This window comes from Myxine glutinosa, chromosome 12 (assembly GCF_964187855.1).
Source record: "Myxine glutinosa chromosome 12, kmMyxGlut1.1, whole genome shotgun sequence".
NCBI classification, from domain to species: Eukaryota; Metazoa; Chordata; class Myxini; order Myxiniformes; family Myxinidae; genus Myxine; species Myxine glutinosa.
In genome coordinates this window covers 61572464-61599703 of record NC_136272.1, presented here as the reverse complement: position 1 = coordinate 61599703, position 27240 = coordinate 61572464, and the positions used below count along the sequence as shown (strand labels likewise).

Genomic DNA, 27240 nt, shown 5'->3' with positions numbered 1-27240 from the left:
CCCGCCTAGTGGGCCGTTCGCAACTATCGAGTTCGATTTTACAGAATTGGAACCAAGTATGTCATTTCGCTATGTGTTGGTGATCATAGATACGTTCACCAAATGGGTCGAAGCATACCCATGCGTCAAGTCCGATGCTCCGACAGTAGTGAAGCGCCTCGTGCGGGATTTTATGTGCAGATTTGGCATTCCCCAGATAATTTCGTCAGATCAAGGGGGCCATTTCACGGCGCAGGTGGTTAAGGGCATCCTGAAGGCGTTGGGCGTTAAACAATCCTTCCATTGCGTCTATCACCCACAGTCCTCAGGACTTGTGGAACGAACGAACAAGACTTTAAAGAATAAACTAGCGAAACTTTGCGCAGACACAGGCTTGAGGTGGCCAGAGGCTCTTCCGCTTGCATTGATGAGCATTCGTTCCACCCCGGGTCGCACTACGGGACTTTCCCCCCACGAAATATTAATGGGACGACCTATGAGCTTGCCCGTTTCAGCACCAACAGACATGTCCACCCTTGCTTTGCCAGTAATGGATGACATGCTTTTGAGATTTTGCATAGGCTTGTCGAATGTGGCACGCAGCATCCATGCTCGAGTACGAGAGGCGCTGCCTGAACCAATAGGCCACGCCATCCACAACTTCCAGGCCGGCGACTGGGTGCTCGTAAAGCACTTCACCCGCAAGGCTGCTTTGGAGCCACGGTGGAAGGGACCATTCCAGGTGCTACTAGTCACACCGACGGCAGTCTTCTGCGAGGGTAAACCTTCGTGGATCCACGCCACCCATTGTAAGTTGTCCATTCCCGCACCACAAGTCACACAAGACACCGCACCCCTCACTGCTGAAGACACCGCACCTCACACTGCCGAAGACAATGCATCGCCTAGGGCACCACAGTCTCCTAAGGGCGGCGATGACGGTCATGATGATGGGAATTCTGGGTAGCTGCCTCAAACCCCCTGCCGGAGATAGGCTCTTGAACTTTGAGCTACTGAGAAAGGACCTCCCCAAGTACCCAGGACCCGACAATTATTCAGCATTTCCCCTCTACCCCGTCAAGTATATAACGGCTAACTGGGGAGACAAAATAGCGGTGAATTGCTGCAACCTGGAAACGAGCTTTAAATGGTTATCTGTAAGATGGGCGGAAGCTATAGTGGTACACAATAACACACCGCAGGCACGTATGACAAGCACACGCCTAGTCCTGACTAAGGTTAGGAAAGTGGAAAATGGAACATATGGGAACATAAGCGGCCGACATGCCCGAGGATACGGATGGGGCAAGGGTGTTGAGAATACTACCCTCATGTTGCATTATGCCCCCATTGGTCCGGATACAACAATGATACTTGAATGTGGAATATGGCCCCCTCGCACGACAATCCCAAATGGAACCACATCTTACCTTCGACCTAGTTGCGCCGCTTACGTCATTAAAACCCCGCCTGCCCAGAAAGTAAGAAAGAAGCCAGAGGAGAACACATACTGGAAGGTCGCACGGCATATGGCCACATTACAGAATAGGACACGGTGTTGGATGTGTATGCACCTTCCCCGCACCAGCACAACAGGAATACCAATGGTAGCGTTACCCCTATCACTCAATGATTTGTGCTCAAAGCCACTAGACACCAAATGCCTTAGTACAACCCTGACAAGCCAAGGTTCTGACGGAACTGCGTGTAAACGAGTTTTCCAGTACTCGCCCCCCATCCAGTCCCGACACGTTGAGGAACGTCCGGCGCCGGTTTGGGTTAAACCGGCTAGGGGGGCCCTCTGCTTAGAAGGAAAGGGCCAAATAACGGTAGGCAAATCTGTGTGTAGAGCTACCCTCCTCGCGGACCCTAGGGAAGGGAAACACATGCTGTTAGTAAATGTTACGAGTTCGCCCTTACATAATCTCACACACCTCCAGTTGGCATGGGAAGGGGTAAACGGAACAAACACTATCGCAGACCGTCGCACTTGCATGACCACTCATTTAGTGGCTCCACACGGAACCATGTTTGTATGCGGGAACAAAGCTTACCCGTATTTACCTGATAATTGGGGAGGACGTTGCTATTTAGGATCAGTTTTCCCAGAAATGGAAATGCGACAACACTTGCATAATACCCCCGCACTCATAAGGACACAACGAAGCACCTATTGGAACGACGACGGCACCACCACCTTACATGGTGCTGATTGGGAGAAGGCCGTTAGTTTCTTTTTCCCATGGGCTGGGACGGTCATGAGCAGTTACCGCATTGACAAAATTGCGTTAATCTTAGAAACTGTGGCCAACGCCACCGCTACAGCACACGACGAAATGTTGGACACAGTTGTCCATCTGCGTACAATGGTTATGCAAAATAGGGTTGCATTAGATATGCTATTGGCAGAACGAGGAGGGGTATGTGGGATAATTGAGGGTAAATGTTGCACTTTTATTCCTGACCCCTCACAGGGCGTCAGTGCTGCTATTATAACGTTAAGGGAAAGCGCTCACTCATTGACAAGGGATCGACTGGATCGGGAAGCCTCCCACCAGTGGCTTACCGACTGGTTCAAAGGGTGGACAGGCACAATTGTAAAGTGGGTACTAACCGCCTTGGCAATAGTCCTTGGAATCGTGGTTTGTTGTGTAATAATCAAGGCTTTAGTCCTTGCGTGTGTGAGGAAGTTTTCCACAGGATGGACACTGAAGACGACAACAGAAAAGGCCATGGTGATGCTTGAAAAGCTGACCGCGGGTCCAGATGACACACTGGCCATCGACGTGACTGCAGACCGCGGATCCTGGAACGACGACCCGGACGAGCCACTGGGCCGCGACAATGAGATCTCCGCTTCCGAAGATTGTTCTTCCATTGTTGATATTACCGATAATGATGTCGAGTACACTTATGCGGACCTCGAAGCATTTCAGGCTGCCAGGAGGCCGTTTAAACTGGGCCCCGACACGTCAAATGAAGAAATCGACGATTTCCTGAAGGATTCCTCTCGTTTCTTCACGATGTGCCATGGCGTGGCTATGACTATGGGTGGCCGTCGACGCCACAGGCCTACGCCACCTGAGAATAATGTTACTGATGATGTTACCAATGATGATGTGGGCCACTTGCGAGGGTCCCCGACTGATGTTTATATTTCAATGCAGGCTTTGCCTCCCCATGTCTCACAAGCCCACAGTGAGTCAAACGCCACTGACCCAGTCCGGGATTTGGACCCAGCTGCGAACCCAAGCCCGGATGGAGAGGAACTCAATCGTGAAAATACTCTGAGTTCCGAGTCTGATTGTTTTGGAGATTCGCCCGTGGATAACAGCAAAGCAAGCAGCATCGCCTCGGACGATCTCGACTTTGACCCAAAGGAAGTTTCTCTCCCACCTTTGGATCGTTATGCTTTATTTCATGGCCATAGGTTTGAGCCACCTGATACTGACGATGTTGTGTCTTCCCCAGATCACCAGCACGTAAGAGACCTCATGAACATGAATATCGATTGAGCGCTGAAGATCTACAAGGATTTCACTTGGGGAAGCCTGGGCGAGCTCCAGTTGGGGAGGAGTCCGGCTGCACCTCTGTGGACCAAGGGTGGGTCGGAGATCTTCCTGGGTGTGGACCCCGGTGGAACCAGAGGTCTTCGTTGTGGATTTGGCGCGCTATTCGATCTTCATGTCTCTACGGTCTCACCTCATACACCCATCTACACCCGACTTACATCATACATCCACTTACACCCACTTGCACCCACACACCCGCGGATCAGCCTGCTGGGTTCGTTGTGCGGTACTTGGTACGGGACATGCTCACTGGGCTGCATTCGCGCGGTACGTTACGTTTAGTTACACTGTCTCTCTCTCTCACCTCTCTTGGTGGATTTTGTGTGCCATTTGATCACCCTGCTTTTACGAACTTACATTGCATACTCACATACAGACGCGAATCATCCTACTGAGTTTGTGTGGTGCTTTGGTACGGGACATTCTTACGGGGCTGCCTTCGCGTGATATGTTGAATGATTTTTCTGTTTTGTTTGAAATAAAGGCCTTTGATTGGCTCGTAGATAACTTTGTATCTTAGATCCAAAAGGGCGGTATGTAGGGAGCTGTAATGCCCCTCCCCCTTTGTATATCCTTGCTGCTTTACCAATTACCAAGTATAACCAATTATATGTTTTGTTTTAACTTACTACTGTACTCTTTTATGATACTGAGTTCTTTCTTGTGCATTGAGGATGTGTAATATCCTAATAAGGAGTTCTCTGCCTGTGAGCTCTGGCCTGCGTGGGCACAATCTCTAGTTCCCCTTCCCAGGCCTTGAAGGCAACTGTTATCTCTCTTTGCCTTTCTCCTGACTTTGCCATTATCTTGCAAGTTGACAGTTTTTATGAGTGTCCACTCCCTTTGTACTTTCCCAAGCTAGCTTTCTATACAGAAAGTTGTAAACATGTTGCCACATAATGCTGACCATCTCCTTATCAGAGCTAACCCATGACTGGCCTTGGATGAACTTCCTTTAATTAACTGAACAACAGGATGGGACTATGGTGGGGGAACCAATGAGCCCATTCTGTCTCTGTGTCTTGTGAGCTAACTCCACCCCTGATTCTTCTTATATAAAGCAATGTTAATTGAATTATTTCAGAGCATCTTGTTGTACTGTTGGTCATTCCTTGTGAGTTTCAATACAACTTTTGCTGTCCTCAAGCTTGTGTACTCGAGTTCCAATAAATATATCCGTTGCTCCTTTCTTCTGAGTCTTCCGAGTCCCAAGTCCTAAGTCCCAATCCGACATATATATATATATATATATATATATATATATATATATATATATATATATATATATATATATATTGTTGCGAATATGGAATTTGGCCTCCATATCCGCTTGTAAATATTCCCCTATTTCCCCCAATACTCCCCAACTATCCCCAATCCCCCATTCCCTAGTCCCATTGTCTGTAAACAACAATCAGTAGAGCCGACCTTCCCCTTTTTCCCCCATTAAATGTCGTGCCCAGGTCCACCGCATCTCACGTAGACAACTTTCGGACATCTTGCTAGTTATTCTTAGTCTATGTCAGTTAAGGACTCCTTTCCATTAATTCTGACTCTTCGTTGCACCAGAATGTGATTATATGGCACCAGTAGTGAGTTTAGGACCTTCCCTTACCTACTCCCATCTTCTTCCCCAAACAACAACAACAACAACAACAACAACAACTACAGCAACAACAACAACTACAGCTACAACAACAACTACAACAACGGCGCGCGGGGGGAGTGTGCGTCCTCACACCGGCTCGGTTCGCCGCCATGACCATGCGCTCCACGGGGTTACCACGAAGGGGCTCCCTGTCAGCCCCTCGTCAAGGGGCGGAGCCGGTAACCCCCCCGCACGCACCCAATGAGAAGCAACGAGCCGATTCCATCTGGGGCGGAGCTAACGAGCCGAGGGCGTGTCACTCCCCGCCAGATATACGAAGCGACTCACCGGACGTGACGTCAGATGCGCCCCCAGCTTGAAGAAGAGCAAGTCACTACCTCGAGCGCTGTGAGACCTCCCGCATCTCTGGACCGGACCGAGTCGATTCTGTCCCTGAGCCCAGGTGCACCTGGAGCCATCGATCCTGCCTTTCCTAGCCATCAATCCCCGTGTGAGTCAGCCTTTTGTCCCGTTTATCTGTCGTCTGTTGGGGTTAATATAAGATTGTGTCTAAGTGCTTGTCTTTCTATGCTGTACCTCTCGTCCCTGTAATCTGACCTTCCGAACGAATATAATCTCCTCCGGAGGTCTTGAGAACCGTATCCATGGTGTCGTGTCATTTTAATCCCAGCCGTGTGTCTTTTCCTTCATTGACCTAGCGTAGCGCGATTAGTCAACGTTCGGGTATAATCGGGTAACTTGTGCAGACGTGGTCATACCAAACCGCTCGGTAAATAACATCTAAGCCACGTCTGTAACAATTGGTGTCGAGGAGTGGAATTCGGACCCGGGACTAAATTTATTAGGCCCAAATTTGTAGTAGAGTCGATTCGGAGCGCGTTTCCCGCGCGAAATTATAACGGCGAAATTTGAATTTGTTATACGGAAATAAAAACCCGAATTTTGAAAGTCGCGCTATGGCAGACCAAGACAGCTGGGGTCCGGTAGTGGAGAGTGAGGCAGGGTCGGTCCAGGACCAAATTGAGGGACATGAGGAGAGCGAAGCAGTGAGGGTAGCAGACGCACAAAATAGCGTCGTTGCGCCCGACGTTGCGGGCGCGCAAAATGGCGCCTCGCAAGAGCGCGCGGTAGCCGAGCCCGCTGTATCAACGGGCTTTAACATGCAGCCGATTGACATGCAGGCCCTCATTGCGCAGCTACAGGCAGCTGTACAGATGAGTATGGGGAGCCAAATTGAGCGATTGGGTGAGCGGTTGGGAAACCAAATTGTGGGAATGAGGGCTGATAGTGAGCGATTGGAGGGCCAAATGGGGGTAATGGGAAACCAAATGGGGGTAATGAGGGACGAAGCGAGGGGTACTGGTGAGGGATTAGACAATAATTTTAGGGGATTAGACAATAATTTTAGGGGATTAGACAATAATTTTAAGGGATTAGACGAGAAATTTGGGAAATTAGACAATAGATTAGGGGAAATACAGGAGGGGTTAATGGGGGTAGAAAACAGAATGGCCGCTCAAGAGAATCAAATGGAAGGGATGCAAAAGGGGTTAGAGGGGGTAGAAAATAGAATGGCTGCCCAGGAGAATCAGATAGAGGGAGTGAAAAATGGGTTAGAGGGGTTAGAAAACAGTATGGAAGGCAAATTGAGGGACATGAGGGACCAAGCGGAAAGGGAAGTTAACCAAATGGGGCAGCAGATAGAGGGGGTCAGAATGGGGTTAGAAACTAAACTGGATGCTCACAGGGAGGAAATGGAGCAGATGAGGGTGGCATCTGGGCAGGAGATGCAAGTGATGGGGGAGGAGATCAGAAGAGGAGTGAGTGAGGAGGTCGGAGGAGTGCGCGAGGAGGTGAGGCACTGTAAGGAGCACATGGAGAAGGAGGTGAGAAAGGGGACTGTAAAATTGCAAGGGGGCATAGAGGACCTGACGCAGGAGGTGGAGCAGCTGACGGTGGGACAAACGGAGTTAGTGGAGCAGGTTCAAAGGAACACTGCGGTATTAGGAGGGTTAAAAGCGACACAAAACGACATAAAAAACGACTTGATAGCGACAAAGAGGCAGTGTCAGACGGTACGTGAGGGACTGACAACGAGGTTGGACGAGGTGATAGAGGTAATGGAGACGAAGGACCGGCAGGTGAGGACGCACATGGAAACGGTCAAGGTAGCCTTGGAGGACGAGCTTGAGGAGACGTACCGGGGAATAAAAGAGGTGAAGCAGAAATTAGAAGAAGTGGAAGAAGGGGTGAGCGAAATTAAGAAGCGACGGAGAGGGGATAAGAAAGAGATAAAAGAGGAGATAAAAGAATTGGTCCAAAGTCTGTGTTTGGATCGTGATGATGTGCTCATTAACCGGATGAGGGATTCGCAGGTGATGGAGGAGAAGCGAAGAGAAAGAGGACCCGGTGTAAGTGGTGACCAATATGGTCGTGCGTATGATGCGCCAGGGGATTTAAGAAGCTTGGGGGTCGAGATGGACCCGGGTGTTCGTGAGAGGCCATGGGTGAAGTGTGCGACCGGTCTGGTGTGCGAAAAAGGAGGTGTGCGAGAAAGTCCGACTCTGGGGTGTGTGAGGAAAAAGTGCGTGCCAAGGAGTGAGGGTGCTGGCGAGAGTGAGTCGGTCGTAGCGCGTGTGCGAGGGGGCACATGGAAGCGCGGTGTGGTAAGTGTTACAGAGGGTGTGACGGGAGAGTGTGCGCGAGAAAGGTGTGCGTGAGAAAGGTGTGTGACGGACAGGTGCATGAGGAAAGAGTGCGCTGTCAGAAGTAAGGAAGAGTGTCCACCTGTGGTGAGTGTTACAGAGGGTGTAACGGGGGAGTGTGCGAGAGAAAGGTGTGTGACGGACAGGTGCATGAGGAAAGAGTGCGCTGTCAAGAGTAAGGGTGAGTGCGCTGTCAAGAATGGTGGTGAGAGTATTGAGAGTGACAAGGAGAGTGAGTTGGTTGTGACAGGTGAGCGAGGATGTACACCTGGGATGGAAGGATGCACACCTGGAATGGTAGAGCGTGAGTGGGAATGCACGCTGGAGTTGGTGGTGAGGCACATGGTTGGGTGTGCGAATGAGGGCACACCTGTGATTGTCACAGAGGAGGTGACCGAGGAGGGGGCGCGAAGCGGTGTATTGGTGAGGTGTGCGAGCAACGAATGTGTGCCAAAGTGTTCGGTGGTCAGGTGTGTGACCAAGGCTGTGAGTGGAATGGGTGTACCGAGGTGTGTAAGGAAAGGTACGAGGGGCATGGAAACGGCTGGATGTGTGAGCAAGGAACGGGCTGCGGGGTGTAAGCGTCCAGGTGAAGCATCGACGTTAGACGGGGTAGAGTTTAGAACGACTTATAGCCGAATCGGGCCCTCGGTGCGTGCCGGGCCTCGCTTTGAACGGCCGCGTCCGTGCTCCACTAGGCGGAGCGGGCAGCCCGATAGGAAGGGTCGTCATGGCGACCACTTTCTATTGAGACGTGCCGGCAGGTCGAGATCGGGACATTGGATGGCTCCACGCCGAGGTGGTGCGTGGGATCTCGGCCCGGGTAAGCCCCCGTCCCTGCACCGAATGCGGGACGTGTCCAGCCGCTGGCACCAAACAACCCGCATCCATTGCTTGGCTTTACGAAGCCGGGCTTTGGACGGGAATTGGCGCACCGAGAGGCATTAGTGAGTAGACTGGGTGATGAGGGTAGTGTTTTGGACCCAAAATTAGAGAAAAACAAAATTTGATGATTGGCAAGGGATTGGCAGTAGTGATTGGCAGATGATGGGTAGTGATTGGCAAATTTTTAATTTGTTGAAATTTGATGTGAAAAATTGGTAGTGAGCGATGGGCCCGGTGGGTAAGGCTGGCATCCCTGCCACCCTTCCCATGGTGGGGGCAAAGGAGCAATAGATTATGGGGTGTATGGCAGTGAAAACTAGCCCGGGTGGGTTAGGTTATATGTGTGTAGGGATCTAGAAAGATGACATTAGGTGACGTTAAGGTTAGTTAGTGACTGATACCTGTAGTGGGGACGCAGGTAGATTAGTATGGATGATAATGACGTGGGAGCGCAATAGTTTAAAGGGACGACTGGGAAGCGCAAGTTTCAGAAGGGAGTAGTTAGCTGAGATGATGCCGTGTGTGTGAGGATTGAACAGGTAAGGATTGAACAGGTGTGATCGAACAGGTGTGATTGCACAGGTGTGCAACTGGACAGGTGTGTGGAGCAGTGTGTGAGTAATGAGTGTTGTGGATCAGCGCGAATGCGCTTGGGGAGAGAAGGGTGCAGGTGGCACCAGGTGTGAGAGCACAGGTGTGCAAGTACAGGTGTGTGGAGAGAGTTGGAGTAAGTGGTACGGAGTGGTGTGCATGGTGCGAAGGTGTGGATGGGGGAAGAGTGGACCCCCATCACGGATACCCGGGGCGGGTAGTGTAAGTGTTAGGTAGAGGGTATAGGTAAATTGTGGTTGGAAATTGGCATCTGTGGTGCGGTTGCAGAATGGTGTTGTGAATGGGTGCATTAGTGTTGTGGAAATGGCTGGGCGTGTAGCCTGTTAGTGTGTGTAGTTGGTTGGGCACTCCACCACTGTGAGGATGTCGGCCAGGTGAGGCCGCAGGTGGGCTCTGGGAGCCGGTAGAGTTGTGGATGGGGCCCGAGGATCCGGAGGACGGACCCGGGTAGCCCAGTGCCAGAGAGGGCACCGAGTGGGGAGAGAGCCAGAGGGCCTTCGCCAGGTAGTTAGGTTAGGGTGAGGAGCAGGTAAGCTCGGAGGCAACTGCAGTGGTGGAGGTGTGCAGGTGGGTAGACCCACAGGGAGAGGTACACGCCACAGCCCAGAAATTGTGCGAGGGCACCGGGAGATGAATCGGGGGAGTGAGACCCCAAATTGAAGAGCACCACAGTTTGGCCAATGGGAATTGGTTTTTAGAACCCATAGTGTAAGAGGGCCAATGGTTTGGCCGGAGAAAGACCCCGGGTAGTGTAAAGTTGATAAAGTCATTTAGGAAATAGTTAGGATTGATGAACCTGTCGCACCATACGCAGCCACTTACCTGTGGTGATGATGATGACTCCACACCTGTGTTTTCTTTGTTTTGGTGCAGGAAATGAGAATTGCTGTGAGGATTTGTGAGACGCATCACGACGTGGATGAGACATTGGGGTGATCCCATCTCTCCCTCCTTAGGAGGGACTGATGATGAATTGGTGATGGCAAATTATGATGTTGAGTTGGAGATGGCAAATTTTGAGGAAAGTTGGAAATAGCAAATTTGATTGGTTAGGAGGGAGAGAAGACGAATTTGGTTTATGGGAGGAACGGGGAAGACAGTAGGGATGTTTGTTGATTTGTAAAGTAGATGTTTATGGGTAGTGTTGTGTTTTGTGGATACAGTAAGGGGTAAGGGAGGGGCCATGTAGGTTACCTGGTGGGGGGGGGGGGGGCGTACGGTAGGAACGTACCTGTCTCACCTGGTTCCCATGTGCCCCCAGTGTGCATTACCTTACATTGCGTGCACTTTTGCGCCCTTACCACCTTACTCACTTGTCTGCTTCTTTTGTCTCCCACCTCCGAGGATCTGGCTTTGGGGTAGAGAGAGAGGAGAGAGAGGTGCTGGCTTCGCAGTTGTGGGCCTGCACTTTCGCTGTTTGCTGCTTGGATCGATACACCATATGGACCGCAATGTTTGTGGCCACCCACAATGGACCGCAGCTCTTTTGCGGCCAAGCACCACCCGTGGAAGGACCTATGGGTCAACGTGGCACCTATGCCAAACAGGTGAACCACTAACAGTTGGCCCCCTGACGGCCACAATAAAGAAATGGACGCGGTTGGCGCCTTTCTTTATTTTTAAAAAGAAGTAAGAAGGCCAAGTGCACCACACGAAGGCAAGACCAGCGGCAGAACATCGGCCGGCTGCGACACCACACAATGATTCATAAACACTTTATTGGTGCACCGGATGGTGCTCACTGTGTGATGGGGTGGTGCTTGATGCTTGGAAGGGGTGCTCTGCACATTATTAAAGGCCGTAGGCCACAGAGCACTCGTGGGTTGGTGTATCGATGCTAGCATGCGTGCTCTCTCTATGCATAACATCTGCATGTGTTCCTCCAAAAACAGGTCCTGGATCGTAGTGTAAATATCAGCGTAGTCTTGTGTAAATAATGCTCCCTACCGGCTGTATGTTTAGTTTGAGGATTCTTTCCGGATTCGGTTATCCTGTGGGTGTGTTTCTGTGAGGAGAAGGGTGCAACGTCGCAGGGGGACATATTTACTCATTTGTGAATATCTGTAAAACTGTCGCACTCAGGGTAGAGTTAATAGTAGAGGGAACTACATTGCGTGCCACACTAAAGTAGGTAAAAATTTATCGGGTCGGGACGCCCCGAGGGTAGAGAAGGGTGCAATGTTGCGAATATGGAATTTGGCCTCCATATCCGCTTGTAAATATTCCCCTATTTCCCCCAATACTCCCCAACTATCCCCAATCCCCCATTCCCTAGTCCCATTGTCTGTAAACAACAATCAGTAGAGCCGACCTTCCCCTTTTTCCCCCATTAAATGTCGTGCCCAGGTCCACCGCATCTCACGTAGACAACTTTCGGACATCTTGCTAGTTATTCTTAGTCTATGTCAGTTAAGGACTCCTTTCCATTAATTCTGACTCTTCGTTGCACCAGAATGTGATTATATGGCACCAGTAGTGAGTTTAGGACCTTCCCTTACCTACTCCCATCTTCTTCCCCAAACAACAACAACAACAACAACAACAACAACTACAGCAACAACAACAACTACAGCTACAACAACAACTACAACAACGGCGCGCGGGGGGAGTGTGCGTCCTCACACCGGCTCGGTTCGCCGCCATGACCATGCGCTCCACGGGGTTACCACGAAGGGGCTCCCTGTCAGCCCCTCGTCAAGGGGCGGAGCCGGTAACCCCCCCGCACGCACCCAATGAGAAGCAACGAGCCGATTCCATCTGGGGCGGAGCTAACGAGCCGAGGGCGTGTCACTCCCCGCCGGATATACGAAGCGACTCACCGGACGTGACGTCAGATGCGCCCCCAGCTTGAAGAAGAGCAAGTCACTACCTCGAGCGCTGTGAGACCTCCCGCATCTCTGGACCGGACCGAGTCGATTCTGTCCCTGAGCCCAGGTGCACCTGGAGCCATCGATCCTGCCTTTCCTAGCCATCAATCCCCGTGTGAGTCAGCCTTTTGTCCCGTTTATCTGTCGTCTGTTGGGGTTAATATAAGATTGTGTCTAAGTGCTTGTCTTTCTATGCTGTACCTCTCGTCCCTGTAATCTGACCTTCCGAACGAATATAATCTCCTCCGGAGGTCTTGAGAACCGTATCCATGGTGTCGTGTCATTTTAATCCCAGCCGTGTGTCTTTTCCTTCATTGACCTAGCGTAGCGCGATTAGTCAACGTTCGGGTATAATCGGGTAACTTGTGCAGACGTGGTCATACCAAACCGCTCGGTAAATAACATCTAAGCCACGTCTGTAACAATATATATATATATATATATATATATATATATATATATATATATATAGGATTTAATATTGCTTTAATTTTATTTTTATTATTTATAAATGTTTAAACTATTTATGATATATTAATCAGAAACACATAAACACGTTATGTAGGCATTACATTTATTTCTTTAATCAGGGCATTTACATGACAAATAAACTGGTTCCCAGTGAAAACAAAATTACCAGATAATTATTTAGACCTATTTCCACACTAAAAATATAGTATATCAGTATTATTTTAAATATCAGTATTTTTATGAATGCTGCAGCATTTCTCTGATAATACCCTTAGTTATAATAAACCGGAATGACTGGAGGCAGAGGAGCCCTGATTGTCGCACTTAACCTCTACAAAGGACCCAATCTGGTCACAAACCACAGCAGCCTGCCTTGATGTTGAGGTGGTCCTCAATTTCTTAGGTTCCGAAAAGAGTCAATGAATTTTAAAATCAATGAATTTTAACTGGTATAACTGCAAAAAAGCAAAGTAAATAATTTTGTGTCTGTTCTACTCTCAAAATCAACTCACTTTAAACAGATGTGATGGGAAATTAAACACCGATGGCATCACCCCATCTCGGAGACGGACAATTTGACCCGTCCGGTCAAAATTCTCGGACTCAAAATGGTCACTGCAGAGGACGCTGTACTTGGATGCCTTGAACCCTTCTCTCTTGAGGGCTACTTCCCACAATCTCTTTTGGTGTGCATCTGACGGAAACCTGCATTAAGAAAATATATATATATATAACTGTATTTCTATGAAATTTATTTTTGACATAATTATCAACTCACTAATTCATTAATGCATTTCCAACAATGCTTGGTCTGGAAACAGGACCCTCTAGAACCTTTCATAGACTATTTGTTATGTTTTTATAGGACAATCTCCAGGAATAACCCATTATCATGTGACAAAACTAGTCAAATTGCGAAACTCGTACACAAAGTATCTACAAATAACACCCAGCTCTCCAAATTAAGAAATAACACCTAGCTCCAACTTAACACAGTTAGCATAAACTACAGAATATATTTTTGTTACTGTTAGTCAGGGAATGATTGAGCTGCTGTCAAACTGCCCTGTTTTCTGTTGACAAGTGTTGTGGATGTATGGCAACACAAAGCTAGCGGTAAACTTCCACTAAAATTAACGTAAATACACCTGTAAAGCATGACTTACTTGTGGAATGTGATGCCTTTGTCCTTTGACTCCAATGTACGTGTATTTGTACAGCCGTACGCTGCACAAAATTGCGGCATTTCGCCGCTTTTAACTGCACCAGCGCGTCAGCTTTGAAGGACCTCCCCAAGATGGCGGACTGTTCCATGTATCCGGGGAGGTGTCGCGCGACATCTCGTGTTATATATATATCTATGCGGATATATATATAACCTATGACGCTGATGTTGTTGTTGTTGTTTAACTATGGGGGGAGGGGAAAAGATCCAGGCTCTCGGGCTTATAGTATGGAGGAGGATTTGGAATGACAATCTATAACAACCGGTTTAGTCAGGTTCACTATGTTTTTTCGTTCAAAATTTTGGTAGATTAGCAAAACTACACATTTTTGGAATATTCAGAGCATGAGGAATCCAAAACTTAATGTTTACATTTGCGTAAACACCTTTGCGAAAATGACACTCAGGACAGTGATGAAGATCTGTAAAAGCATATTCCTGAACGGTATAGACCTCGTCGATCCTGTGTATAGGACTTATAGTTCAATCTGACACTACCTATAACTTCCTATAACAACCTATAACTTCAAAGGACTTGCAATATCATGTATTATGTAATACAGTTATATCACAAATATAAAGACAATGGTTTTTAATTACCTTTGTTTGTTGCTTTTCTATAATCCTGAGCACTATTTTGAGGCCTTTATTGGATTCCTTGACCCAGAAAACATAGGATTAGCATATTTAATTAAGTCTTCAGGTTGACTAGAAGCCGAGATCGCGCAAAATATGTATTTTATGGCGGCCATTTTCAAAATCCAAAATGGCGGCCATGCAGGTGTCTGTGCAAATGCCAACATTGATTTTCAGATTCTCCATGCTCTGAAGATTCCAAAAATGTACAGGTTTGCTAATCCCAAAATTTTGAAAGAAATTATATTTGTTAACATAGTGAACCTGACTGGTTACTTGGATGATTATATACCGGCGACTGGAGTGAATATAGTGACAAAATCATGTGACATACAAAAACAAACATTAGGCTACATGTACACACGTTGTACACACAGACATGTACATTCTCCCGGCTGCTCACTCTGCGAGCCATTTGGGCCTACTTAATAAAGTTGATTACATTTCATCACTTTAGTTTGCATTATTTTGATACGTAATAAAAGGACAGCTCAGCTCATGTTTTCAATTTTGACCAAAAACAAATCATTGTGAAATAATTCGGACAGACAGGAGCAGGGACTGGGGTGCAGAGCTGTCTCTATCTACGGCTCGGGTTTGGTGCACCCCTCCCTCTTCAAATCCATGGACTCGTCCATCGACTGTTGGGTGCATTACACTCTCGTTCTGCGGGGCTGCGTCAACGCGTTTTTTCATGACGTCACACGATTAAGCTCCTCCCTTTTAGCTTGGACGTATCTTGTCGCTGCAGATGTCTCAAATTTCATCAGCTGAGGTAACGTACCTGTACTCGTGACGGGGTTTAGGAATTATCAAGTTATTAATGATAAATGTAGAATTATTGTGTTTGCTGAGGGGAAATGTTTGAACATGAGAAATGTACAATGAGGGGGAAAGAAGGAGCCATATTGGATTCACACGTTCGTTCATTTCGTCAAACATGAAACATGGCGTCGAATATGGAGACTGAAGAAGAAGAATAAAGTGTCGGATCTCTGAACTGGAGCATCAAACGTATCATATTCCATCTTTATCCATTTGAAAATCTGTTCCAAGAGATCTTCCTTTTCTAAGGTTGATTTGTAACACTTGTTCCGTCAGACCCTCATTGAGATCCGTGCTGGGTCAATGGGCTCAGCTAATCGCGTTGATGAGCGGGAAATCACCATGACTGATTGTGTTTAATTTCATAGTTAACACATTGATGGACTCGAGTCGAACGTGAAAGAACTGGATGATTTACACGGATGATCAAGATTGAGGTAATGAGGGCTGATTATACTGAGGTAATAATTAATAAACTCGATCGATACTCTTTTCGTCTGAGGTAAATTATAGCTGATTAAGTTGATAATAATTAATAAAATGGTTCACAGCTCAGAGGTGAGTGTGGGTGTCTCTTAGGTAAACTGTTCGTGTAAATGCGGTGTTCAAGGTGGATACGTTTACCGTTATATCTAGACACGTGATCAAATTGGATGAGATAATAACTCACAAAACATTCCAAAGTGAGTAAAGACAATAACATGTATAACTTTTCTGTGATTAACATAAACATTGTATCCTTGGCAGGTCATCGGTGAAATGGAGAACTTCTTGGAGTGGCTCAAGTCCCAAGGCCTGAGAGCAGAAACAGCCCAAGCAGTGATGGATAAACTTGGAGTTGACAATGAGAAGGTTCTTCGAGCTTGCACTGAGTCGTTTCCATTACGGACCGAGCTCCTTTCTCTCTCCAAAGAGAAATTACAATTTGCGATGTATGCTGACTTCTGTACATTTATGAACTCTTTTTCGAAGACGCAACATGTCCAGATTGCAGGTTCCTCTCTTTTGGGAAGTGTTTTTGTCAACTTAGAGAATGTTATTCGGGAACTTTCCAGTTTCTGTGGAAAGATTTTCGGATCCCAAAACGTGCACCGGGCCAACGTTTCTGGTTTCTGTGGAATCGGGCTCCGTGATTCCCGCATTCTCCAATTTCAGGATGATGGATTCACACCCAAGTCTGGTACGTGACGTATTTTTTAAATTTAACGTAGAATGTCAAGATGTAACCTTTATGTTCTGTGATTTATTTTTTAGTTTTACCTCTGCCACTAAAGGTAGATGGAGGTTATGTTTTCACCCCTGTGTGTTTGTCTGTGAGCAGGATATCTCAAAACATTATGGATGCATTCTGAGGAAACTTGGTGGACAGGTCACGTGTGTGACGAGGACGTATTGCTTAGATTTTGGTGAAGATCTAGATGTGGATGATAAAATTAGTCCTTCCTCTGCATAGCAGGAGACAGGATTTTGTGTGTGTGCGTGCGTGTGTGTGTGTGTGTGTGTGTGTGTGTGTATATATATATATATATATATATATATATATATATGTGTGTGTGTGCGTGTGTGTGGGGGGGGGGGGTGTTCGTGTGCGCGTGGGGGGGGGGGGGGAGGTTGGGTGTGTGTGCGTGTGTGGATATGTGTGTGTGTGGAGATGTGTGAGTGTGTGTGTGCGGGGGGAGGGGGGTGTGCTTGTGTGTGGATATGTGTTCGTGTGGGGATGTGTGTGTATATCGGGATGTGCGTGTGTGTGTGTGTTTAGGTGGGGATGTGTGAGTGTGGGGGGTGGGGTGTTTTTGTGGGGATGTGTGTGGATATGTGTTTGTGTGTGTTGGGGGGGGGGGGTGTATGTGAGGATGTGTGTGTGTGTATGGGGATGTGTGTGTGTGTATGTCTGTGTGGGTGGGGGGAGGTTAGGGTGTTGTGTGTGTGTTTGTGTGTGTATGTGGGGATATGCGTGTGTGGTGGGGGTTGGGATGTGTGTGTGGGGAGGGGGGGAGGGTGGGGATGTGTGTAGGGGGGCGTGTATGTGTGTGTGCGTGTGTTTGTGTACGTAGTGGGGTTGTATCCAAGGAGGGTTCTATCAAAGCATGTCCAATGAAAGTGGGGTTGTATCAAAAGTGGGAAGGCGGAGGAAACCGGTCATCACTGTAGGGTTAGGGGAGAAATCGTGGAGGATAAATCTCGATGTACTTAAGTAGGGGAACGGTAGCTTAAAGTTGTTTGATTGTTCACCACATGGGTGGTGGTGCTGTGCAAATTATCATTAGGGTCGAAGGCTAGTGTTCTCCAGTGTGTGATTGCCCTTTGTAGTCTTTACCTTACGTTTCTGCCATCCCTTAAAAATACAATTACCATGGCCGGCCATGAAAGCAACCTTTAAATGATAACAACCCTGCTGGCAGAAAGTCAAGCATGTTCCCAGAAACTGAGCCCACCCACAAGAGGCGGAGAAATGGGGGGGGGGGGGGGGGGGGGGATGGAGAAAGAGCCCTCAGGTCATGCCCCGAACGACATGATTGGCTCTTGCGGTGTGAAGAAGAAAAGTGCGCGATATTTTTGAGAGATGTAGAAGACTGCTTCAATAGCACTTAATATCCGGAATTTTTCTTAAAAACAATCTTTTCCTTTAACTTTTAGCAATCTTTAAAGTTTAAACAGAAGTGCTTCCTGTTTTGCAACTGCTAAGTGGAAATGTAAAAAATTAATGCACAATCTTTTGTGTTGAGAAAATATATAATTTTCTAAAATCTGTTAAATATTTTACATTTTGATTTTGAAAAAAAAAAATACTGTGTTCTTTGTTTCTGTAGAACAAACCAGAAGTACTATGGGACAAATAAGGTCCAGTCGCAGCTTGACAGTGAGGAAGAAGCCTTTTTTGAAGAAACAATCACGAAATCAAGACTCACTTCCTATAAAATGCAAGTGCATGCCTGGGCCTCGCAACACCAAGATTAATATTAAATTAAACAAACACAAAAAGGTTGTGGAAAGGCGAATACGTTATAAGTGTAATGTGTGCAAAATGTATTTTGCTTCAACGAGTAGCATCAAAATACACATGAGGATCCACACTGGAAAATGCCCCCACAAGTGCTCTGCCTGTGATAAAGGTTTCTCTCGAAAAGGCCATTTGAAATCACATATGAGGATCCATACAGGAGAGCAACCTTACAAATGCTCGATATGTGCGAAAGGCTTCTCTCAAAAAGGCTATTTGAAATTACATATGAAGATCCATACAGGAGAGCGACCTTACAAATGCTCGATATGTGATAAAGGTTTCTCTCGAAAAGGCCATTTGAAATCACATATGAGGATCCATACAGGAGAGCGACCTTACAAATGCTCGATATGTGCGAAAGGCTTCTCTCAAAAAGGCTATTTGAAATTACATATGAAGATCCATACAGGAGAGCGACCTTACAAATGCTCGATATGTGATAAAAATTTCTCTCAAAAAGGCCATTTGAAATCACATATGTGGATCCATTCAGGAGGGCGACCTTACAAATGCTCAATATGTGATAAAAGTTTCTCTCATAAAAGCCATTTTAAATTACATGTGAAGATCCATACAGGAGAGCGACCTTACAAATGCTCGATATGTGATAAAGCTTCCTCTCAAAAAGGCCATTTGAAATCACATATGTGGATCCATACAGGAGAGCGACCTTACAAATGCTCGATATGTGCGAAAGGCTTCTCTCAAAAAGGCTATTTGAAATTACATATGAAGATCCATACAGGAGAGCGACCTTACAAATGCTCGATATGTGATAAAAATTTCTCTCAAAAAGGCCATTTGAAATCACATATGTGGATCCATACAGGAGGGCGACCTTACAAATGCTCGATATGTGATAAAGGTTTGTCTCAAAAAGGCCATTTGAAATTACATATGAGGATCCATACAGGAGAGCGACCGCACAAATGCTCGATATGTGATAAAGGTTTCTTCACAAAAAGCAATTTGAATAGACATATGAAGATCCATGCAGGAGAGCGACCACTCAAATGCTCGATATGTGATAAAGGTTTTTCTGGAAAAGGCGGTTTGAAATTACACATGATGATCCATACAGGAGAGCGACCCCACAAATGCTCGATATGTGATAAAGGTTTCTTGACAAAAAGCAATTTGAATAGACATATGAAGATCCATGCAGGAGAGCGACCTCACAAATGCTCGATATGTGATAAAGGTTTCTCTGGAAAAGGCGGTTTGAAATTACATATGAGTATCCATACAGGAGAGCGACCCCACAAATGCTCGTTATGTGATAAAGGCTTCTCTCACAAAGTAAATTTGAAAATGCATATGAGGATCCATACATGAGCGCTGAAATCTGAAATACCAGGATATGAAAAATGAGGTTAAGAGGATTTCGAAATTGAAGAAACCTGAAATTGTACCAATGATAGTCAGAGCAACAGGGAATCCGGATGATCAAGAAAACCCCAACTGAGCACTTAAAAAGCATTCCGGGGCATATCACAGCAAACAACGACAGGTGGAGGCTGTCAGAGGTTCAGTGAGGATTCTAAAATGAGCCCTTGGATAAAGCTATGAGAATGAAGTTTCACAAACTGGTTCATGAATAATAATCCTTTCCCGAAAAAGGAGGTGGAGATTTTGAGTTCCGGGAGAACTGCCTCCCACCTCTTAAAACCCGCCGATTGAGATAACAACCAAGGAGAGCGTCCTTACAAATGTTCTATTTGTGACAAGGATTTTATTTCTAAACGGAGCTTGAACTTCCAACGTGCAACCCATGCTGGAGTGCTCGCATAAAAAGTGCTCTGACGGTGGGAAGAATTTTGCTGACAATGGTTTGTTAAATTTACATATCATTACCCATACTGGGTTGTACGTGCCCCCCTTGAAAGCGATCCTCAGCAGGAGGCAAGGTGTTCAGTGAACCAGGAAGGAGAAAGCATTTGAATATTTTGATTGTGACCAGTGTTTCGGAATTTTCTTTTCTATCTGATTTATTTGTTTTTCTTGTCCATTTTTGGTTATGCTCAGATTGCATCTTTTCATGTCAGTTTGAACATCAATTTTTACTCAATCTTTGCTGTCGTCTACATTTCATTGCCATGTGTGATATGGGGAGATCACCCTTGTTGTAAAATTGTTTATCAGAAGAATACTCCTGCCTATGTTTTTCATGAAACTTGAATTTGTAAAGAGTTTTGGAATAAATAGAGGTCCTTGTTGTAAAATCAATCTCACAACCGCTTTCTTGATCCAGGTTTAATCTGAATCAATCTCAAACAGCATCTAAGGGAGAATACATAACGGCCATCATTCGAATGCACTAATAGGCATCACAATACATATTGTTGCGGTTTTGAGAACCCACACTTGTAAATATGACATCATTAAAGGGTTAAAGGTTGCACCCCATAGGTAGGCCACAAACAACATGTAGGTCACCATAGGACTTCAGTTATTTCATTAGTATGTGTATAGATAAGGCCATGTTTCCAATAGTTGAATCTGCGTTGTGTCAATCAAATAAGGTGTAGGTCCCCATCCATTCATTTTGCCAGCCTCCCTCTCCAAGTGACGCCATTAAGCGCGCCCTCCTGTCTGTTCCCCATGGCCCCTCCCAATTTGGTACGCTCCTTGGCCGCAGCCTTCGCTGCCCGTGAGCTCGCTCAACACCGCCATAAGCCACGAGGTAAAGCCCGAGAAAGGAGGCGGAGCACAGGAATGGAGGTGCGGCCACGTCAACCCACCATCAGGGCGGGGCCGGTAAGCGATGACCAGCCAACCAGGGCTGAGGTAAAATCGCCTGATAGGCGTGGCTTTTGGGCTGGCGGAGCAATCGCTGTATGAGTTATAAAAGCGCGAACGCAAAGCCCTTACACAGGACTTATTGGGAGAGAGCTCATTGAGAAGACTTATGAGAAAAAGTGGTATTGACAAGACTTACCGGAGGACTGCAGCGTTGGCATTGTTACAGGGCTTGAGTTACAAACCGGAGTGTTGAACCAAAGAACTTGAGGGGGCGAGCGCAGCTGAAAGGACTCGTATGAGAAACGCGCATTGTTCGCGCCTATTCTGATTACATACGCAGCCGCCGGTGTAACCGCCAGAGCCCAGCCCTACCATTCGCCCCGCGTTATAATTGTCCGCTCGCGCCAACGCCACGTGGAGCCTGCTTGCTGTTCTTCATCCATCTGCTAGGTACGAGTCGGGGACCGGACGAGGTGGACGCCATCGCCGGACCCTCAACCGACCATCTCCGTCCCCATGTGAGTGTCTGTATGTGAGACGGGCCCGTTTGTCCAGGGAATAAGATAAGACTGTTTAAGGCTGCCCTGTGTGCTTCTTCTTCCTCTTCCTAACTTGTACATTTCTTTCGTTTCCTCTTCTCCTTGTACATTTGTAATAAATTGCTTTGTTCTTCCTATTTTCTTGGTTTCCTCTCCATCCGATCGCATCAGTCTTTTCTCTCATTGGGTAAGGCCGAAAAAAATATATTGCTGGTCTCTGGTCAGACCAAACTTCCAGAATTGATGCGGCGATGTGGTTTTTTTTTTTTCCTTTTTTTTTTTTTGAAAAGCATGGATTGCACATACAGAGGTGTTGTTTTTGTGTCCCCATGCCTTGCGGTCCTCCTCATCTGCCGTGGCGCCGTCCAGAGAGAAATTAAAGACAGCCAATGGGACTGGTAGGCCTTTTTGTAAATAATGAACACAAGCTTAAGTTATTTTAAAATGTATTTATTCTGAAAATCATTAAGTTCTTCAAGCATATTATAGACTGCCATTTCGTTCTCGAGATCGCCTCGCCGTTCTCTCAAACATTCCAATGCGTCGATCGCGTCAACACTGCGCATGCGCAAGTGGTCTATGAGGCGATTGCTGAAGCATTTGAATGCTGAAAAAACCGCGCATGCGCAAATGACGACACCCCTGGACCAATCTTCGTGTACGAGATGACGCTACATGTGTATCAAAGCCGCGCATGCGCAGATGGGCTGTATGGTGTTATTCAAATCGCGCATGCACAGCCACACAGCTGGTTGCCACCACATTTTTCTCAAATTTCCAGTTTCCAGCAAATTTCCAGCATTTTTCTCAACATCAATGATAAAGCATTGTTAATGGAGGGAATACCTTTAAACACAAACACAGGTGTGGTGTGTGTCATACAGAACAAGGGAAAAACCACAGGTGAAATTTACATACAGGGAATTAATTACCCTTAAACCTTACCTAATTAACATAGCCCCACCCCTCACCATGGAGACAATTATACAACCTTACGCAACATCCGGTGTAACAGATTCCCTACTTAGTTACATGGGTGTTTCTTATTTTTCTCGATAGTCGAGCACACTATCCGAAACAATCCTACCTGACCTAAGGTATTCCATTGCCTACCCACCACAAACATAACAATATTTATATCGATTTTAAAGCTATGTTTCACAAAATACATGGCAAAAACAGCACGGTGAAAGGCAAAAAGCAAAACTATATTGGCTTTGTCAAACATTAGTTAAAGAAACGGCGACTGAGAAAGTGTCATGCACACGGGGCTTTCAAGATATCCAAAATGACTTGCTCATCAAGACTCAATAACTAACACACCTGGACATAACTCGAAAGGGGACAAATTACAAAACTCTAAAGGAATAAACTTTCATTCGTAAAAGGTTTTCTGCCCCCAAAATTTATTAATTTACCAATGTTTTCAAATATGACAAATACAATACTGGCTATCGTAGAAAGAGAATAAAAATACATTTTTCATGCTGATGTGGAGTCCACAAGGAAGGGTTTACAATGCAGTTATACAGGCTGGCCGGGCTCCGAGTCGTTGGTGTGGAAGTAAGCACTGTGACCTTGCTCTGTTGGCTCACATGATGGTCACAATGCTATTCTGCTACCACTTCGGCCTGGGCCTCCAGCCGCACGCGGTATTTTTGCAGCACCATTGAATGCAGCGTCTCGGTTTCGAGAATGCTTTTGCCAGGCGGATGTGGCCATCTCCATTTCTGTGGTAACGTGCTCACAGGCCCAACCGGCCCACCATGTGTGGAACTGCTGGTGCAAGCGCCACAATACCTGTTGGTGTGACTTGAGGACAGGAACCAAGACAGTTAGTCAATAAAGTTGAACAATACACAGCTAAAAAGACAATGTGCATTCATCATATTATCTCAGCAAAACTAAAAATACATCAGAAGAATCTTCTTCTTTCGTATGCAGCACAAGGCTGCGGGGTGGCATCTTTAGCTGAGGGCAGGGCTGTGCCGCTGATGCAATGCCCTCTGCAGGTTCGGGGGCAGGAATTTGGGATTTGTTCAGGGTGCCGGCGATAGTTCGCCTACTCCTCGCGAAGGATACCGTGGGATCTTTAACGTTCACCAACTAATGCCAGTAGATGGGACGCCCATTTAACGTCCATCCAAGGGACGGCAGACACATTGATGAATCACCATGCCTGTGAAACACTGGGATGACAGTTTAATGAGGGGTAGCGGAGGACGCATGGGATGGACAAGATGGATACTGAAGGAAACTTTCAGGAAGAGCAAACTGGAAATTTGGAAGGAGGTGGGATTAGAGTTGGGGGAGGGAATGGGAGGTGAACGGGAGTAGAAAATATGGTTTTCGATATTTTTCACCAGAAGGAGGTTGTCGTTGGACAGCATGCTCCCTCTAGAAAGCTGTGGATGGGAGAGGGGGGGGGGGCATGAGAGTAGGGTGGTGGTGTGTAGGGTGCAGAAATTCACCAAGAGCAGCATATCATTTTTGGCCACACCCCCTGGGGCGGGGTCAAAATGTCAAATATATATAAATGCTATTACGGGCACATTTTAAAATGAAACGTCGAATTTGCAATCAACATTGGGGGACACATTAATATTTTTCTTGATCTTCTTCTTTAACAGCTACTATTATCCCACATTGTGGGGTCGGCCGGGGGAATTTTGGTCCAAATCTTCACAAACCGGCTGGCCAGGCCTGACAATCGACTAGTTAGGGCAGGAATTTGTAATTTGGCTTTGGTGCCGGCGATAGCTTGCCCACTCTGTGCGAAGGACACCATAGGATCTTTAACGTTCACCAGCGTACGCTGGCAGACGGGACTCCCAGTTTAACGTCCATCCGAGGGACGGCACACACATTGATGAATCACCCTGCCTGTGAAACACCGAACTGACAGTTTATAGCTGGGTCGGGATTCAAACCAAGGCTAGACAGCTTACTCGTGAGTGTGCCCACCTCCAGGCCTTGTGCCAGCAATTAGGGGGACACATGAAATATGTAACGATTTTTGGGATTTGATCCACGGTTCATGCCCCCAGGGGAGTGGGGAACTTAGGGTCATGGGTCAAAATGGGGGAATTTCTTTTAGCTCAAAATTTGATATTGGGTCATTCCTGATGGAACGTTGTGCCATCTTTCAACTTTCCTTGAAGTGGGGATGTGTGATGGCGTGCTATTGACTTTACTCTAGTTACCTCCACCACCGAAGGTGGACAGAGGTTATATATTCACCTCTGTTTGTCTGTTTCTTTGTGTGTACGATATCTGAAAAAGTTATGGATGGATTTGGATGAAATTCTCTCTGATTCCTTTATATCTCTTCCTGGTTACTCCCTCCTCCGGTATGATAGACCTGAGCCTCGTCCTGGTGGTGGGGTGGCTATCTTTATCAAAAACTCTCTTCCTCTCTCTCCTTGCACTGCCCTCTCTCCACCCCACCCCCAGGAGTACCTCTGGCTACGGCTTCCTCTCCGCTCCCACCTTTTGTTCATATGTGTTCTGTACCGTCCTCCAAACAGTGATGACTCCTTTACATTTTCCTGTCAGACAACATGGACATTGGACCAACTTCTATCAACTCATCCAAACTCTCTCTTCCTCATATGTGGCGACTTCAACTGTCATCATGCCAGCTGGCTGGGTGTGGGTTCATCTCTCACCAGCCATGGCACCTCAGCAAAGACTTTTGCGACTCATTGGGACTGACACAATCTGTCAATTTCCCGACCCAGATCTCAGTCAATGGAGTATCTTCTCTTCTGGACTTGGTTATGACTAACTTCCCTGCAAATGTCTGCTGCTCTTCTTCTGCTCCAATCGGTTCTTCTGATCATGTGCTTGTTAAAGTGCACATCTCTCTGGCCATTCTCAGAGAGCCTCCTCAGCGCCGACGAGTCTGGCATTTCACTCAGGCAGACTGGCACGGTCTGCAAGCAGCCATCAATCACCTGGACTGGTCTCCCATCTCTACTGCCTCTGATATCAATTCTTCCTGGGAATTCTTCCAAAGCAAACTGCTCTCTCTCATGCACAGATTTATCCCATCTCGTCTTCAGTTGTCTTACCCTTCCTCCCGTCCATGGTACACTGAATCTTGTGGTGAGGCAGTTGCCCTGAAACAACTTGCCTTTGCCTCTTGGAAGGCAAATCCAACTGAAGGCAATGTCAGTTCCTTCCACCAAGCCAGGAACAAGTGTGTGTCTACCCTCAGGAGTGCCAGGAGGCACTATCTCTCCACACTCAAGATTGAACTCTGAAACCTGTCTCCTTCCTCCAAATCCTGGTGGTGTCTGATCAAATCCGTTTCTAGTGTTTGTTCCCCCTCCATCCCCTCCCTTACCTCAAATGACTACACAGTTGACACCGCACGTGACAAAGCCGAATGCCTCAACTCTGTGTTTGCCTCAAAATCTTGTGTCCCAAACCCATCTCTCTCTGTTCCCACCTTTCCCAGTCGAAACCAACTGCTCCTGGACTCTGTGTCCTTCTCTCCTGACAAGGTGGAGCAGTTTTTGTCAAACCTCGACTCTGATTCTGCAACTGGACCAGACTACATCAGCCCACGGGTCCTAAAATCCTGCTCTGCCGCTCTATCTCACCCTCTCTCTGTTCTTTTCACCCTCTCATTTGCTCAAGGTCATATGCCAGCATCTTGGAAATCAGCAAATATTACCGCTTTACACAAAAAATGTGCAAAAACAGATCCTTGCAACTACAGACCAATCAGCCTGCTTCCAATTATCAGCAAAGTCATGGAATCCATCATTGCTTCGGATATCAAATCCTTCCTCTTCTCCAATGGCTTGATCTCGGATCATCAATTTGGATTCAGACCAGGTCATTCTACTCTGGACATGTTGCTTCTGCTTTCTCAACAATGGATGGAGGTCCTCAATGCCAAACAGGAAATCAGAGCTGTCTCACTTGACATATCACGTGCCTTCGATACGGTCTGGCACCCCGCTCTGCTCACTAAACTCTCCTCCGATGGTATCCATGGAAATGTCCACTCATGGCTTGCAGACTTCCTCTCTGGACGTAGGCAACGTGTGGCCCTGAATGGGTTTCTCTCATCTCCTCTTCCTGTTCAGGCTGGAGTTCCCCAAGGCAGTGTTCTGGGCCCTGTGCTATTTCTGGTCTTCATCAATGATCTCTCCGACTCTCTGGAAAATCCTCCCTATCTCTTTGCTGATGACTCCACTATCTGCCGCTCTATTCGTCATCCCTCAGATCGGCAGTCTGCAGCCTCCTCACTCTCTGCAGACCTGGACAAAATCACAGACTGGTCAAACAAGTGGAACATGTCTTTCAATCCTGACAAATCTCACACTCTTACAATGTCTCTTTGAAAGGACCGACTGGAAAACCCTCCCATCTACTTTCTCAACAATCCTCTCCAAGAAGTTCTGTCGCTCAAGCTTTTTGGTCTCACTATCTGCCATGATCTTTCTTGGGAAAACCACATTTCCAAGCTGGCCTCCAAAGCCAGTCGCCGACTGGGCATCCTCCGTCGTGCGAAGTCCTTCCTTGGCACACCTGAGCTCCTCATCACATACAAGGC

The 27240-nt window shown here is 46.9% G+C and overlaps 1 protein-coding gene across 1 annotated transcript in view; it reads left to right on the top strand.

Moving 5' to 3' along the window:
- LOC137437460 (uncharacterized) overlaps positions 1-20612 on the top strand; it is a 42315-nt gene extending 21703 nt beyond the window's left edge. The window contains exons 2-3 of the mRNA XM_078766857.1: positions 16134-16566; positions 18197-20612. Coding sequence (XP_078622983.1) covers positions 16146-16566; positions 18197-19725 — 1950 coding nt within the window. The 5' untranslated portion in view covers positions 16134-16145 and the 3' untranslated portion in view covers positions 19726-20612. The remainder of the gene's footprint in view (positions 1-16133; positions 16567-18196) is intronic.
- The last annotated feature ends 6628 nt before the right edge of the window (positions 20613-27240 follow it).